Source organism: Homalodisca vitripennis, chromosome 3 (assembly GCF_021130785.1).
Source record: "Homalodisca vitripennis isolate AUS2020 chromosome 3, UT_GWSS_2.1, whole genome shotgun sequence".
Taxonomy (NCBI): domain Eukaryota; kingdom Metazoa; phylum Arthropoda; class Insecta; order Hemiptera; family Cicadellidae; genus Homalodisca; species Homalodisca vitripennis.
In genome coordinates this window covers 59,424,117-59,439,385 of record NC_060209.1, presented here as the reverse complement: position 1 = coordinate 59,439,385, position 15,269 = coordinate 59,424,117, and the positions used below count along the sequence as shown (strand labels likewise).

The following is a 15,269-nucleotide window of genomic DNA, read 5'->3' as shown; positions in this document are numbered from 1 at the left end:
AATAACGATGAGTAAAAGTGGAGAAAGCTTAAAATTTAAACAGAAACCCGTGTTTTTCAACAAATTTTTGGTTACCATAATTCACGAAACACACATAATATTTTTCTTTTACTCGAATATAAGAGTGAATACTACCCAATCAGTAACAAATTATTTCCGAAGTAATATATATGCGTATATTTTAGTATGGTAGAGGTTTGAAGTTAGATGTTGAACGTGTGAGAGAGAGGACCCGGCTACGTCAGGGATCTTCTTTAGAAAAACAAACTTGTTTGTTGTCATACTAGTCACCACGAGGCAACACCGCCCTGAGCGCAGTCTGGCGATTTGTGCATTAATAAGGACGGTTAATGGTAAATTTTTAAAAACCCAATTTACTATACTACAACTATTCTAAATTCTAAATTTATAAATTTAATTACAGTACACTTCTCTCTATCGTGTACAAAATTGGTCTTAATCGGATCAGAAGCTATCGAATTATGGATTTTCAAGGTTTCAGTTTAGTTGAAACGTTCCAAAACCGGTATCTTTTCGTTATCATTCACAACTGGAAGCTATTTTTAACGAACAGTTTTATATGCAGAAACGCAGAAATAAAGGAGCTAATTATTTACATAAATCTCGTTATTGAAGCCTGTCAGGTAGTGGTCAATTTTCAAAGCTGAATATCTATACTTTTCGGTGTTAAATTAGACATCTAGATTTAGCTTTGGTCTTTATTTGTGATTTAAACGTAACAGATTTATTCAATATGTTATAATTATTTTTTAGGTAAAATATACTATATATAAACTGTATTTGTTTCAGAATATTTTAATTATTCCTGTATAAGAATCCCTGGTGATTAACGGTATAGTGGATATACTGTAGACACACTGAACTGATCTTTAATCTTCTTTAATTAGTTCACAAGTACTATGAAATAACCATTCTGAAACCTAATATTTCAAAATTTTCTCAGGTGATGCCAAACCTCTCTTATGATATCAGGGCTTCCCATACTACTGACTCCCCGGGTGTTCCGGACACACTCCAAAGAACAATTCTGGGTGCGCCACTGAGAAAATGTGTGATTATTCACATCATCGGATACCTTCCAACCTCGTAATAGCAGTGAGGTTTATAAACATTGAGTTATACCAAATTATTAAATTGTTTAGGAAAATGTTAGGGATTACACCACAGACATTATCAATAAACTGATAACAATTTCCAATACATAAACTAATCTATCCTGACATACCTCAAAGAGACCCTGAATGACTCTGATGGTTATCAGTGATTTGGCTGTGCCTCCATGGACCACAAAAGGCATAACAAAGGAAAACAGTGCTGTGAAGGCCACCCCCACACCGAACACTCGACTGCCACCCAGACAGGCACCTAGCCACCCTCCTAGAATCTCAGTGGCGACATATCCGTAGAAGGAGGCGCTCATGATATGTGATAATTCCAGCAAGTCAAAGTTGAGGTTTCTTTTCTGAAGTCATAAGCACACAAAAGGTACAGACTTTAGTACAGAATTCTATCAACGCATGGATCAATATTGTTATGGAATATTTAATAAAAATATCACACATTAAATGGTTACTTTGTTGTATATTTACTTCTAAAAATTATTAAAAATGTTTACAAAATGTACTAATTTAAGTAAAATACAAATATTTCAATGATTATATGTGATATAATAATACGGAAACACACGGTATTCTAATAATTTTACATTCCCACATCCTCCACTGCATCAAGTATCATGTAGTAGGATAAAATAAATTTTGGATCGTTGCCGCATACGTTTTAAAATCTAATTACAATACCAATAATAAACTTTTCTGTTGGCTTTAAACCATTTTATTGCAATAAGAAATTATTTGTAATCCTCCTAAAGAGCCCTTTAGAATGAAACCTGAGTTTCGTTGTACAAATAAAATCTACAACAGTGTTATAAGAATTATTATTGTTTACTTATAATAAACACTTTTCTAGGCTTCATTTCTAATATGAACCAGTTACTATTCATTACTATTCATTCTTCAATCTGAAGATTAGCCAACTAACAAATCTGCAATATCAATCCGGACAAAAGAGGAACTGTGCCTATCTTACCATTTATTTTTCAATGTGAAAATTTTGCAATCAACAATAATAGATCTAGACAAAGAAGACCAGTGCATTTCTTACAATTTATTCCTCAATATGAAGATTACCAAACAACAATACCGCAATGTAAAACTAGACAAAGAAGACCAGCGCCTTTCTTACAATTTATTCCTCAATATGAAGATTAACCAAACAACAATACCGCAATGTACATCTATACAAAGAGTACCAGCTCCTTTCTTACAATTTATTCCTTAATATGAAGATTAGCCAACTAACAATATCGCAATGTAAATCCGGGCATAAGATGACCAGATATCATACCATTTATTTCTCAATCCAAATCCATCATAACGGTGATTTTCAGTAACTGTGATGCCACTTATATCTCGATCCAAAGCTGTATATGAAAATTGTATTTTAATCCAAGTCTCATACAGCGAAGATTCCTCTTCCACTTTTACTCTGTTTTTTATTGTTCTTTAAACACCAATATTCATATAACCAATTTTTATAAAGGAAAAATTAATAAACTCGGACATTCCATTCTCTATTTTTTACACTTTTTAAGAAATAACTATACATGTCGAAATAGCAATCTAACTTTGGCAGTCGTATTTTGTTTAAAAAGACCATGAAACATAATTTGAAAAGCGTATCATTTAAACATTTTCCTGTGGCTTGTATTTTTAAATAATCTTTACCCACCTCCTCCTCTTCTCTTAGAAAATAATAATGTCATACACATTTATTTTCGTACTTCAACATAGGACACTACTAAATAGTATCTCCATCACTGGTTGTGATGGCTGATGGCTCACCTCCACAACTTTTCCGTTGTCCAGGGTGACATTGTAGGGAGTTCTAATCTGTTCAATAGCGTTGACGAAGGTCCACCTGAGATTTTCCACGATGAAGATCCCAAGGAACGCGAGGACTGTCACTAGGTGACGTCTTCTGAAACCCGTTGGCCTGCAACACAATATAAGGACAAATCTTAAAAGTGAAGAATATTACTGCAGAATTTTTAGTTTCAACTGGACGATACTGCTCGTTCAGATAATGAAGTTATAGGAATATAACTTCAATATAAAATATAACTTTAATCACAAGCTTAGATGACTTTGGCAGTTGTATTTTGTTTAAAAAGACCATGACACATAATGTGAAAAGCTTATCATTTAAAGATTTTCCTGTGGGTTGTATTTTTAAATATCTCTACCCTCCTCCTCCTCTACTCTAAGAAAAGAATAATGTCACTCACATTTAGTTCGTACTTCAACATAGCACATTTTCCAAAATACAGAGTTAGTTGCCATAAAGGAATGGTGAGGTTTCAGTAGTTCGTGGGAAGATAGGAAAACTTCTAGATGTTATTTTGGTATCTCTGGAAGCCTCCGACCCAATATTTTGTTTATAGGCTATTCTAACCTCAAAATTAGTCCCTGTATTGTTGTTCCATGATATTGGTTAGTTACTACGTTTTCGAATAAAGATAAAGCAAGGTGTGTATTACTGTTGGCTGAATTTAAATCCGTAATTTTAGTTCAACGTGCTTTCCGGCTTGAATTTCGAAGAGATCCACCACACAAAAATAACATAAAAGGTTGGTTTAAACAATTCGAATAAACTGGAACAGATAAGAAACAGAAATCAACCGTCATACAAGTTGTACCAGACGAAACGGTTAAACTAATTAAACAATCGGCAATTAGAGGTCCTGGGCATTCCATCCCTCGTCGAAGCGTTAGGTATTCTAAAAACAACAGTCCACAAAGTTTGAGATAAAAAACTCAAATTACACGCTTATAAACTCCAGAAACTGCAGATATTAAAACCCAATGGTTGTGTGAACCGTTACAAATTCGCTGTTGAAATGTTGACCAGAATAAATTGAAACGAATAATTTTTAGATTATATCATTTTTACAGAAAAGTCTACTTTTCATGTGAATGGATGTGATAACAGACACAATTCACGAATGGGAAACAACGTGATTCGCTTAAAGTTTATGTTCGGTGTGGTGTGATGCAAAAATTTCGTAATGGGGCCTTTCTTTTTTGCTGAAAAAAATTAATGGAGTTGTATATCTTGACATGTTAACCAGTTATTGTTTTCCTCAGCTAGATGAACTCGAAAACATTCATCAAACTTCATTTCTAATAAGATGGTGCTTCCCCACACTTCAGTGTATTGGTCACGGTCCGCTTTTAACGAAACATTTGGAGATCGATGGCAAAACCCCCACCTGACACCTTGTGATTTTTCTTGTGGGGGGTACATCTAAAGCGTTGTTTATTCGCAAAAAATTTGCGACCTGAACCACTTAAAACACAGGATTAATGAAGCCATAAAAACCATAACCGAAGAAAGGTTAATGAATGATTGGGGAGAAGTTTGAGTATCGCTTGGAAATTCGTTCGATCGAGCATCTAAGGGTACACATATTGCAATTGATAAATTATGTAAAGAAATTGTTTGAGACGACAAATTAGATGAATAAACAGCATTTAACTGTAAGTAATTCAGATTTTGTTATGTACCATGTTCGAGACGACCGCACTATTCTTTTATAATAAGCTTTTATAGTAGGCAGTATCAATCCTCATACCATCGTAAATCGAAGATGAACCCTAGAAAACATGGGGACATACCTCCTCTGATCTTAATCAGCTCACGAACTTCGGATTAATGTTTGATAAGGATTTGCAGTCTTGATTTGGAGGGTGGCAAACATTTATTATTTTATATCCATAATAAAATATTGACAAAGTGTTAAAATAATGATAATATTTTTATGTTATATTACTCAAGAATCATGCCATTACAAGGTTGTCTGAAAGAAGGCGGCGCCGCGCATCAAAAACGTAAATAGATTTTGTGTATGCTGTTCTAGATGTTCTAGCGCCGCATACCACTCAAATATTTTCGGATCACGAAGTATAGATACCCGAGTTTGCACAAAACTACGCACTAACCAGTGAATGGCTTTAATAAAGGCATTTTTCATTCATTCATTAATGTACATGAACAGGAAGTTACATTAAAATTCAACTTGTTTATTTCTGTTAAGACATACAAAGCAGATAATATAAAAGGAATGAATTTCACTTTTTATTTCGATAGCAGAGAAACACGTTACCGGTTTTCAACTAAAATGCGATTTTTAAAACTCATAACTCGGAACTTGTAATTCGATTACGACGAATTTTTTTTAAGAAGGTTAAAGTGTAGTGTTTGTGTGTATGTAATTTTAAGATTTTAAAGCATACAAATACAAGTTGTTATCAAATTACTTTCTGAACTTGTATTCTTGACCGGGTGGTTCTAAAATTCGGCGTTGGTCAAGTTATGAAGTTTTTAGGTTACAACCAGAGCCGTACTCAGCTTTGGCGAGGCCCAGCAAATATATTTCAGTCGGGCTCCGTCATGTACCGCCACCCAACCCGCACAATTATGGCTCGGGGGCCCGGGCCCGGTAAAATTATTCGAAAACCCAGTCAAACCGGGCCTGGTTACAGCTCTTATTTTGGTATGTTCGTTGGTCCATATTTATTTAATTGAAATTTACTTGAATGTATTAATATTTACAAATTCTGTGTTTATTCCGTTAAAAAGTTTAGTTTTTTCTTCGATAAACACTTCATCATTATTTAATTCTCACATAAAGACGTGACATTTATTATATTCATATCTACATAAAATGCTACCTAACCTCTATTTAAGGACAATTGGAAGCTAATAGATTTTTTGCTTATGGTCTGAAATTTGTATTTGCCTCGTTGAAATAGTTACTTGAATCTTTAGCAGATAGCGTAGCTACACATTGCTTTTGGCTCCGATTTACAACTATTTGTTCGTACAAGTTAATACTATGTGTTTTTATCATTATGTCGTGTTTTATCGTTATGCCGAGTTTTATCATTATGTCGTGACACACACACACACAGGATGATATTGGTATACATACTGTCAAGAGAATAAATATCCCTCATATGACACCTGAGAATTTAGAAGGTAGTAAAGCATATTCAGACAAATGTGAGGTTCTAGATTTTAATGTCCAGAGCGAGATCTGAGATGTAAAAATAAAAAGAAAAAGAAAACATGCACCAAACAAAAGTACAGAAAGTTAAACTTAAGTTTTCAAGGTAACTCCGGAAAAAAATAACTAGTCTGGTATAAAATCTCAACACAGACATTGCATCGTATACATGCAATAGTGTAAGTGTCCCGGAATCTTGCATTTTTTATCCCCTGTGCAAAGCCAACTCATCAAACTACAGGAAGATCCAGAAAATATTTGCACCTCTCAATTGATTTGGAGGGTATTTTCAGTTAGAAAGTATAATCGCGCCAGTAAGGGACAGAAGCCAAGAAATGAGTGCTGCGAGACAAAGGAACTCACTGGACCTGTTGGTCTACTTCTCTTGTTACAATATAATATAGCATCTCGAATATAGGGCAGGTCTCAACTCGAGACCATGGATGCTCGGGACATACACGAGCACTAGCCACGAGGCTCAACGCTTATCTGGCCCCGCACGACCTCATGGAAACTGGGAGATAAAGGGTTGCCAGCAATCATCAAACATATAATGTGAGTTGTATATGCTGCACAAATGGCGCTTCTGTTAGATTTAATTAGTAACAATATTCACCCTTAACTTCATTTCATTTCAGAAAAATGCTATGTTGAAGTGATCTACAGAAAAATAATCAACTCTATGGCGGGTGTTAACACCGGAACATGCACGAGTGCTGCTGGCGAGGGAATTCCGTGGAACCTGTTGGTCTACGACTGTAAGGGTAACAGTCTATCATGGAGACACCTCTACTCAATGGTGGGTCCCAACTCGTGACATACACGAGTGCTGCGGGCGAGGTTACTCTTTGGAACTCGCTGGTCTGCGGCTGCGAGTGTAACTGTCCATCTTGGCTATATCTCAACTGTGGCGGGTCTCAACTTGGGACATGTTAAAACGTATCTCAACGCTTAAGTGTCCATATGAACGACCTCAAACAACAAACGTAGAATGCGTGGTGTATATGCTTTACAACATGGCGCTTCTGTTGGATTTAATTGGTAATAATTCGCCGTCAACTTCTATTTCATTTCGGATCAAATTCTATGTTGACGAGAACTACAGAAAAAGAATATTGTAATTATCACTAGTTTTAAAATCTATTGATAAACTTTGTAATAAAAAAGGAACAATGTAATTGGTAGTCTTAAGTGTGAAAGTAATAGTAGTTCTGATAAGAATAATTAATTGGATGATTCGGATAAAAACCATTATTTATTGCCGAAAGTCACGGCCTTGACCTTGAACCTATTTTCAAACAACTTATGCCAAAACGTAATGTTAATAGTCTCTGCTATCCTGTTAAATCAATGGCTTACATTTTCTTAATGATAGCAATTATGTAAAAATACTGGCTTCATTTAAATATGGCTGGTAACATAGTATAACATACTATTAAAATATTATTAATAGTTTGAAATTGACTCATGAGCAGTGTGAACCAAACTATTACTTCAACTAGCCATATATTTCAATAAACTACTATTTCAAGTAAAGAATTAAAAAGCCACTTTAATTGCAATACATTTTAATGCCAAGAGTACTAATAAAATTCCGACATGAAAGTTTTTTTTCTTGATAGAAAATATGCAGGTTTTGACAGAAGAACAACTATTTAAGGTTCAGTCGCTGTTTTATATAAGACTTCTATGAGGGTCCTCAGATATAAAAAATTAATTAATTTTCACTTGAAATACACATAGGGGGTCTCATACACGGGTCTCTGGATCCGGACCGCCAAACTATTTTGTGAGCACCTTGTGTTACAAATTAAAAATACCTTATATGTGTAACTTAAGTACGTTCTTTGATATTTCCCGCGCTTTTTCTTTCCTACTCTTGACGGACGCCAACACCACATCCGCTAAAAACGATTGCCGAGCTACGCTACGAATTAAGGTATCTGTTATTTCATACAACGGAATCGAAAAAATTAAGTTAGAAGTAGAAAGTATACGGTTTTTGCCTGAATGTACCGATTTATCTTGTTTTACACTGCCAAATCGTGTTGGAAAAGTACCGATGTGTTTGATTTGTCAATACACAGTTGTTTTACTTAAAATTTCGAAAATAAAATTACATTAAAGCCGAAAATTTTCCATTTGGCATAAATCTAAAATTGCAAGTTTATTGTCAAGCTACTAATCTTCAACTGAAATCATGAGTACTTTAATGATGTGTTTATGAGCAGGAGAAATGTGGTGAGGCTTCTTTAGGTACTTCTTGTACCCTTGCTAAGCATACGATGAAACTATTCACCGATGCTGACATAGTCAAGGAATGCATGCTCGAGGCAGGTAATGTTTTGTTTCATAATAGAAAAGGTTTTGTTGAAACCATTCGACGGAATCCATTATCTGCGAGGAGTCACTCTAAAACGCACACGTTTTGGCAGGAGAAAATAATTGTGGTGTGCAAGGGTAGTTAAATAATTCCAACTATTATGCCATATATATAGATGAATAATGTCACATTACTGATAAAGCAGAATTGGTTATATTTGTACGTTTCTTGGATAAAATGAGCGAAATTTTTGTTGAAGAGCTATTGGTTATTTTGCTATTAAGAGGAAGATCCGGACGACAAGACATAGTCGAAGAGGGTATGGATTAATTCGTTAAATATGTGTTAGATTTAAGCTTTTATCAGTAACTACCAACAGTAGTTGGGCGATGTGGCGAATATTGGGTCCAAAAAAGGACTAGTTCACCTATTGAGAACCAAGGTGCAATGAAAGGTGTAATGAAAATTTGATTTCCTACCACTGTATCATTCATCAAACTGTGCTTTGCTGCAAACTGAATCCTAATCTTAAGAGAATAATGCAAGAATTGATAAAAGTAATAAACATCATGAATTAAAAATATTTCTTGACGAAGTGGACATTCAATATGATCATCTGTTGTTACATAGTAATGTCAGATGGCTAAGCAAAGGCTGCGTTTTACAAAGATTCTTCGCCACTTAAAAGCCATTTCTTTTCAACATAGATCAGACATCACCCAACACGTTTTCTTAGCGATAAAAAAAATGTAGCTTCCATTCTTTTCTCATCAGATTTGTTTCAACACGTCAATGATCTGAACCTTAACCTTCAAGGCAAATAAAAGCTTGTATGCGAGCTCCTGGCAGAAGTAAAAAGCTTTTTGCGCAAACTAAATCTCTTCAAATAGATCCTGAAAATAAACGCTTGCACTTATTTTTTTTTTTTTTTTTTAATTTTTAGATTTGTAATGTTTAAAAATCAGCAGTGACAACGAGCTTGACGTTGGCCAATACAATATGTTTATTATGGATCTTAAATCGAAAAATTTCGAATGTCGTCGGAATCCTTAGTAACATTTACTCTCTGGATCCTGGTAATGAATGAAGCAACGAAGCTGGAAATATTTTCGGGTGTAATGAAGCTGCTCTCCAGACGAAAATAAGCTATTTCTAAAAAAACATAATTTTAAAACACCACCAAAAAGAAGCTTCTTGGCAATAATTTCAGAAAAAATCTGATTAAGAAAATAAATTTAATGGATTTAAAAATAAATAACCTTGAAATCTGTTACTTTTTTTGGGTCAACATATCTTTTTAAAGCAGCATTTTCTGAGATGGACTTTTGGAGCAGACTTAACGACAAACATTTCCAAGATGACAATAGCCTGTTCAACATTTATTCTAAACTTCGGACGGATAGTTCAAGGCAAAACATTTCATTTTCTCATTAATATTGTTTTAAACCCATGGTACTTAATTTTGTTTATTAATTAATAAAGTGCTTTTACGGAACAATTTTTTTTAATTTATTCATTGATATTTTACCTAAATGTATTTAAATTATATAGTTTATTATTTCAATTTTTAAGTACATAAGAAGTATTTTCCTTCCGGACTGCGACGGTCATATTATTTTTTTTAAGAAGAACCCCTAATAAAATTATTTAGGTGACCACTGGCATATAAACAATGCCAGTTTTTTGTTGAGGTGCACTGTAACCTCAACAAAAAGTATAAAACTTAAATTTGTGGTTGTGTGGAGACCTCCGGGGGGCGACTTTACAATAAATATTTTCTTAAATGTATAAATAATTTATTCCAAATAATAATCATAACTATCATTTTTGGGAGTTTTAATATTAATTTCCTTGACTTTAAGTGTCAGAGAAGAGTGATGTTGATGGACGTACTCTCATTACATGGGTTCATATCCTCATAGAACATCCTACAAGGATCACGCAAAGTGATAAAAGTATAATTCGATATACTGATAGTAATATCGAGCCAAAAATTGTAAAAAGATTTAAAATATTATTTTCCGATCACGATGTCCAAATTTTCCGTTTAAAAACGTAAAACAATGAACTGGATCATATTATAATTATCAAACATTATTTTAAAGAAAACTTTGTGAAATATTTCCATAAATTATAAGTCTAGTGGTAGAAGAATTGAGACGAAGTGTAATCTGCTATTTCAATTGAAAACAAATTTAACAGGTTGGTATATACAGTTACAGACTGCTTTTCCTGACGTTAGAAAAAAATTTAATAGAAGAAGAAAACAAAATTTAAACTGAATAAAACCGGGTATTTTAAAGGCAAGTTCTTTTTTGAACGCCAGATTACATCTCCGGGACACGTAGCGGAAAATATTGAAATAAGGAATCTTTCTAAGCTAAATTTAAATACCATGTTGGGAGGGGAAAGATAAGAGAATTCACCCCATGTTTCTAAGTGCATAATTAATTAATATATTTTTCACTCCATCAAAAGTTTCAAAAATGTTATTACCTAATTTGTATGAATTTTTTCCATTTTATTCAATAAACCATATCCCCTATTTAATTAGTCAATAGGTAAGAGTTGCACTGATTGAGGGAAATCTATTACCAAAGGCATTGGCCGCTGGTAAATTTACGTAGGATATTTGACGGGTAAAACTTAGCGGTTTTGGTACATGGACTTGATTATGACTATAAATATTACAATAATTTGTACAAAACTTAGTAATCAAGGCAGGTCAATAATAAAAGAGATTTAATTTTTAACCATTATGCCGAATTATTATGGTTTTTTAATAATTTGTTACGCAAATCAACTAGCATTGTATTTCCAATGAATAGGCCTTTAAAATGACATGTCACAGGATAGGGGTTGCAATTTGAAATTGTAAAGCTACCCCTCTTTGAAAAGGAGGGTGGAATTTTTTTAACCCTCACAAAATTTCCAAAAAATAGTTTAATAATTCTGGTGAATGTTGTACATTGATATCTCAATCCGTTTGGAGTATATCCAGGAGTATTAGGACTTCATTTACACCCTTACATGTAAAGGGTTGTTTGCCCATAAATTTTCTCTTCTTAGAGATGTTTTGTTCATGTCATGTGTTTCTTTTGAATTTACGTTTCAAATGACATGTCACAAGATAGGGGCTGCAATTTGAAAATTTAAAGCGATCCCCCTCTACCCCCTTTTGAAATAGGGGAGGGAATTTTTTTATTCAAAAAGTCCAAAAAAGTATTTTAATAGGTATGGTGGAAATTTTACATCAATAACTCAATTCGTTAGGAATATATAGGCGTATCACGACTTAATTTTCACTTATATAAATTCATTGTTATAATATTAATTACACTATTTTCTACACTAAAATCAATTAGTCGTCAGAGATTCATTTTCCCAGCATAATGTAGCGTTTCAATACCCCAACTGGCCCACAATTGTGCGACTAGTGTACAACTCTAGGCATTGTTTGCAACGCTTAATATGAATAAACTTACGAGAAAGAATTAGAAAGGTTTATGATTCTTATGGCGAGAAACACGAATTTAATATTTATATATTTTTAAACCAAGAAGCGAGACTATTTTTCTTGCCCGAGATATCATGCCTACTGTGATCTTTGCGTAACTAAAGTTGATAAGAACAATTACGGTTCACCAAATCCTTGAAAAATAACTTATGGTGCCTCAAGCCCTATACTCATTGTTGTATATTGTTAGTAACCAGAGTCTCTACATATAATTTTACATTGAAAATATAAGTATCAGATTAATAAAAAATATTCATGAACTTTTTTTAGATAAATCTGTAATTATTTTCTGTTTTGTATCATTTAAAATATACGCCTGAAATAGCAAAATATTATTCTAAACAGTTTTTGTAAATGTTTCAATATATATATAAATATATATATATATATATATATATATGACATATATTGCATCGTTCTAGTGTTATTTGGGAGTTGTCTCGTATAAGAATTTGAAGTAACACAAAATTTGCAATGCGTGATATTAAAATTAGGATTTTATATTTTGATAGGGGAGGCTTAGGCGGAAACAATAGGCTTATTTTGAAATATTTACATATAGAATTTATACCATACCAGTTTATTTACAAGTTATTGTATTATTGTTGTTTACAAGTTATCAGCAAGAGCACGAGTTCGATTGGTTCAGCTTGTAGAGTGAGGGTCATATAATATTATTCACACTTATAAAGTTTAATTATGTCCATTCCCTAAACAACCTTGTCCATATTCAACATTTAAATATTTCTCATTATAAATACGTTTTTATATTTCATAAACATATTCCTTATTATTTGTAACGTAAAACAAACGTGTTTTAAGTATGTCTAATAAAAAGGTATTTTTAGGCATCTTTAAGGTTTGGATACTTTACTGTAGAATACAATTTCAAGTAAACTATAAAGACATATAACTTTCCCCTGTACTAACTTATTACATATAAAACGTCACAAAAATAAAAACTTCTGGTTTTGTTTCATCACTTATATCTTCCATTCTTTAGAAACTACAGACCCATTCTTACAGTTATTGGGATGAGAGTTACAACCTACATCCGACGTTGACCTACTTCGGCTTACTGTAGCGCGGCCGTAAAAACTTGCCTTACTGGCGGACTCATTGCCAATCTGAAGAAACGAAATTCCCTTATTTTCCCGTATCAGTGGGGAATTAATACAGTTCCGAGGTAATATAGTATCAAGATTGTAAGATTTGATCTCAAGCTCCTAAAGCGGATATTTATTACACAAATAAATTTTTCTAAGAATTAAATATACGCTACGATTTATATATTCTGTGCACAAAAGTGTCCTTAACCGGTAAGACAAACTGTTTAATTATTAAGATGGATTAAATAATAGTAAATACATACAAGTGATATTAAAGTTTATATCATTATAATATGTTCTAATTCTAATATTATTTTAATATTCCATTTCCCTAAAAATCTATTTCCAGCATGCTTATATCTCATTAATATTAAATTCCTAGAATTGACGCGTTAACATATACTCTCTCTTCTATACTATGAGAATTAAATTGCACTTATAGAGTTAATTGAAAGAACGTACTTACCCGCGGCGTGGAAGGTTATCCATGGCGCGCGAACAGACACCAACTGCGCACTGGTCGGCCGCTGACGGCTGGGCGGTGAGTAACGTATTAGTGTCAGTAACAGCGTTATCCACTGGTAACCTATTAACCCGATAACGTGCTATCAGGAACACCCTAATATTTCAGTAACAGCTGGGGTGTATTTTTCAGTCGAAACGCGCTGGAAACAGTCAAATTAAAACGTTCTAACTAGATTTGGAGTTCTTACAGCACTTTTTTGTATTATCTTAACTAGTAACAAACAACAACCACGGAGATTACGTGCAAACAATGAAACTAGGAACGGACCAGTTCTGACCACACCCTCTTAGTATTAGGTTACAGAGAAACCAATAACGAAGAGGAGGGAGCAGATCATTAAATATACCGAGTTATCTATCGAAACCACATTGTAGATCGTTTTCTAAAGTTTTTGTTATCAGTTTATCATAAAAATATCATATTTCTAAAACAGTTCATATTATGTAATTAATAAAAAATAGAATTTACTTTGTGTTCTTGACTATTGGATAAAAAGATTTGTGTAGGTACTAAGTCGCTAAACCAAAAGTCCTTTCTACATATAAGTAATTTATTTTTTAATATAGCAAAAATTGCATACAATAATTATTTATAATAATTTATAATAATAATTATTATAATTATTTACAATAATATATAAAAAACTGGTTGTTTATTTCAATTAATATTTCCAAATTTGAATTTAAAATATTAATTAAGCTAGGATACTTTTAATAATACTGCAGATATCTTGTATAATACGTTTTAAACATATTTACGAAACCATAAATTTCAATAAAATAAATAAGCATTTATAAAGGATTTTTCATAACATTTTCTTGAACTTCCGTTATCGCAAATTAATTTAAAACTAGTTTATTATTTAATACGGTTCCTATTATATACTTCAATAAAACGAGTTTACTTTGTGTTCTAAGTGGATATGTGTATAACCTCAAATATTTACATTTAATCTGATCTACTTTATTTTTGCAACTTATAACGTTACGGTACTTCTATTTCAGCCAGTAACACCGTGATTCTAATACCGAACAAAATAACTGTGTTTAAAGCTTGCGATAAGTTATCGAGACATCAATGATAGGTCGGCTTGTAACCTGCTATCATGATAACAAATTAATAAAACCTAATAACAACTGACCACGTTATTTTAGTAAATAGGTTATTGAAGAGTAACGGTTTCTCATCTCTAAGTCGCTTCACCGTCACTTCCGCATGCTCCTTACACGCCAAGGCCACGATATACCGGGCCGCACAGTGTTACCACAGGCACAAACGTATCCAGTAGTCCCTACGTAAACAGTTGTCACAATAGTGAGTGAGTTGCCAAGCTCTGATGAGTTCTGTACTGTGTTAGTTGTCATTCGTTGTCACTACGAGGCGTACAGTTCTGGGCAATATAGTGAATACGCGTTAAAACGAACAGTTACCAATCACGGTGAATTAACAAAACTTGCTCAATTAATATGTGGTAAACATTAAAAGTTTTAATTAGTGATTTACAAAATATAGTGATTAAGCTCCATAATGTGGGCAATGCCGAATTTTGTGGAACACACAGTCAAGAATAAAAGCTAAGATGGCAATTTAGCAACAAATTTGTTCCACACTATTCTTAAATTTACATAGTACAATTACAATTACAT

At 33.2% G+C, this 15,269-nt stretch overlaps 2 protein-coding genes across 2 annotated transcripts in view; both read right to left on the bottom strand.

The window, feature by feature from the left end:
• Window positions 1-13,678, bottom strand: part of LOC124356956 (vesicular glutamate transporter 2-like) — a 37,831-nt gene extending 24,153 nt beyond the window's left edge. The window contains exons 1-3 of the mRNA XM_046808290.1: window positions 13,564-13,678; window positions 2,925-3,075; window positions 1,247-1,483 (exon numbers count right to left, since the gene is read on the bottom strand). Coding sequence (XP_046664246.1) covers window positions 1,247-1,483; window positions 2,925-3,075; window positions 13,564-13,586 — 411 coding nt within the window. The 5' untranslated portion in view covers window positions 13,587-13,678. The remainder of the gene's footprint in view (window positions 1-1,246; window positions 1,484-2,924; window positions 3,076-13,563) is intronic.
• The window catches only part of LOC124356957 (vesicular glutamate transporter 2-like), a 34,005-nt gene continuing 32,315 nt past the window's right edge, over window positions 13,580-15,269 (bottom strand). Inside the window, exon 11 of the mRNA XM_046808292.1 lies at window positions 13,580-13,683. The gene's annotated coding sequence lies outside the window, so the exon portion shown is untranslated. The remainder of the gene's footprint in view (window positions 13,684-15,269) is intronic.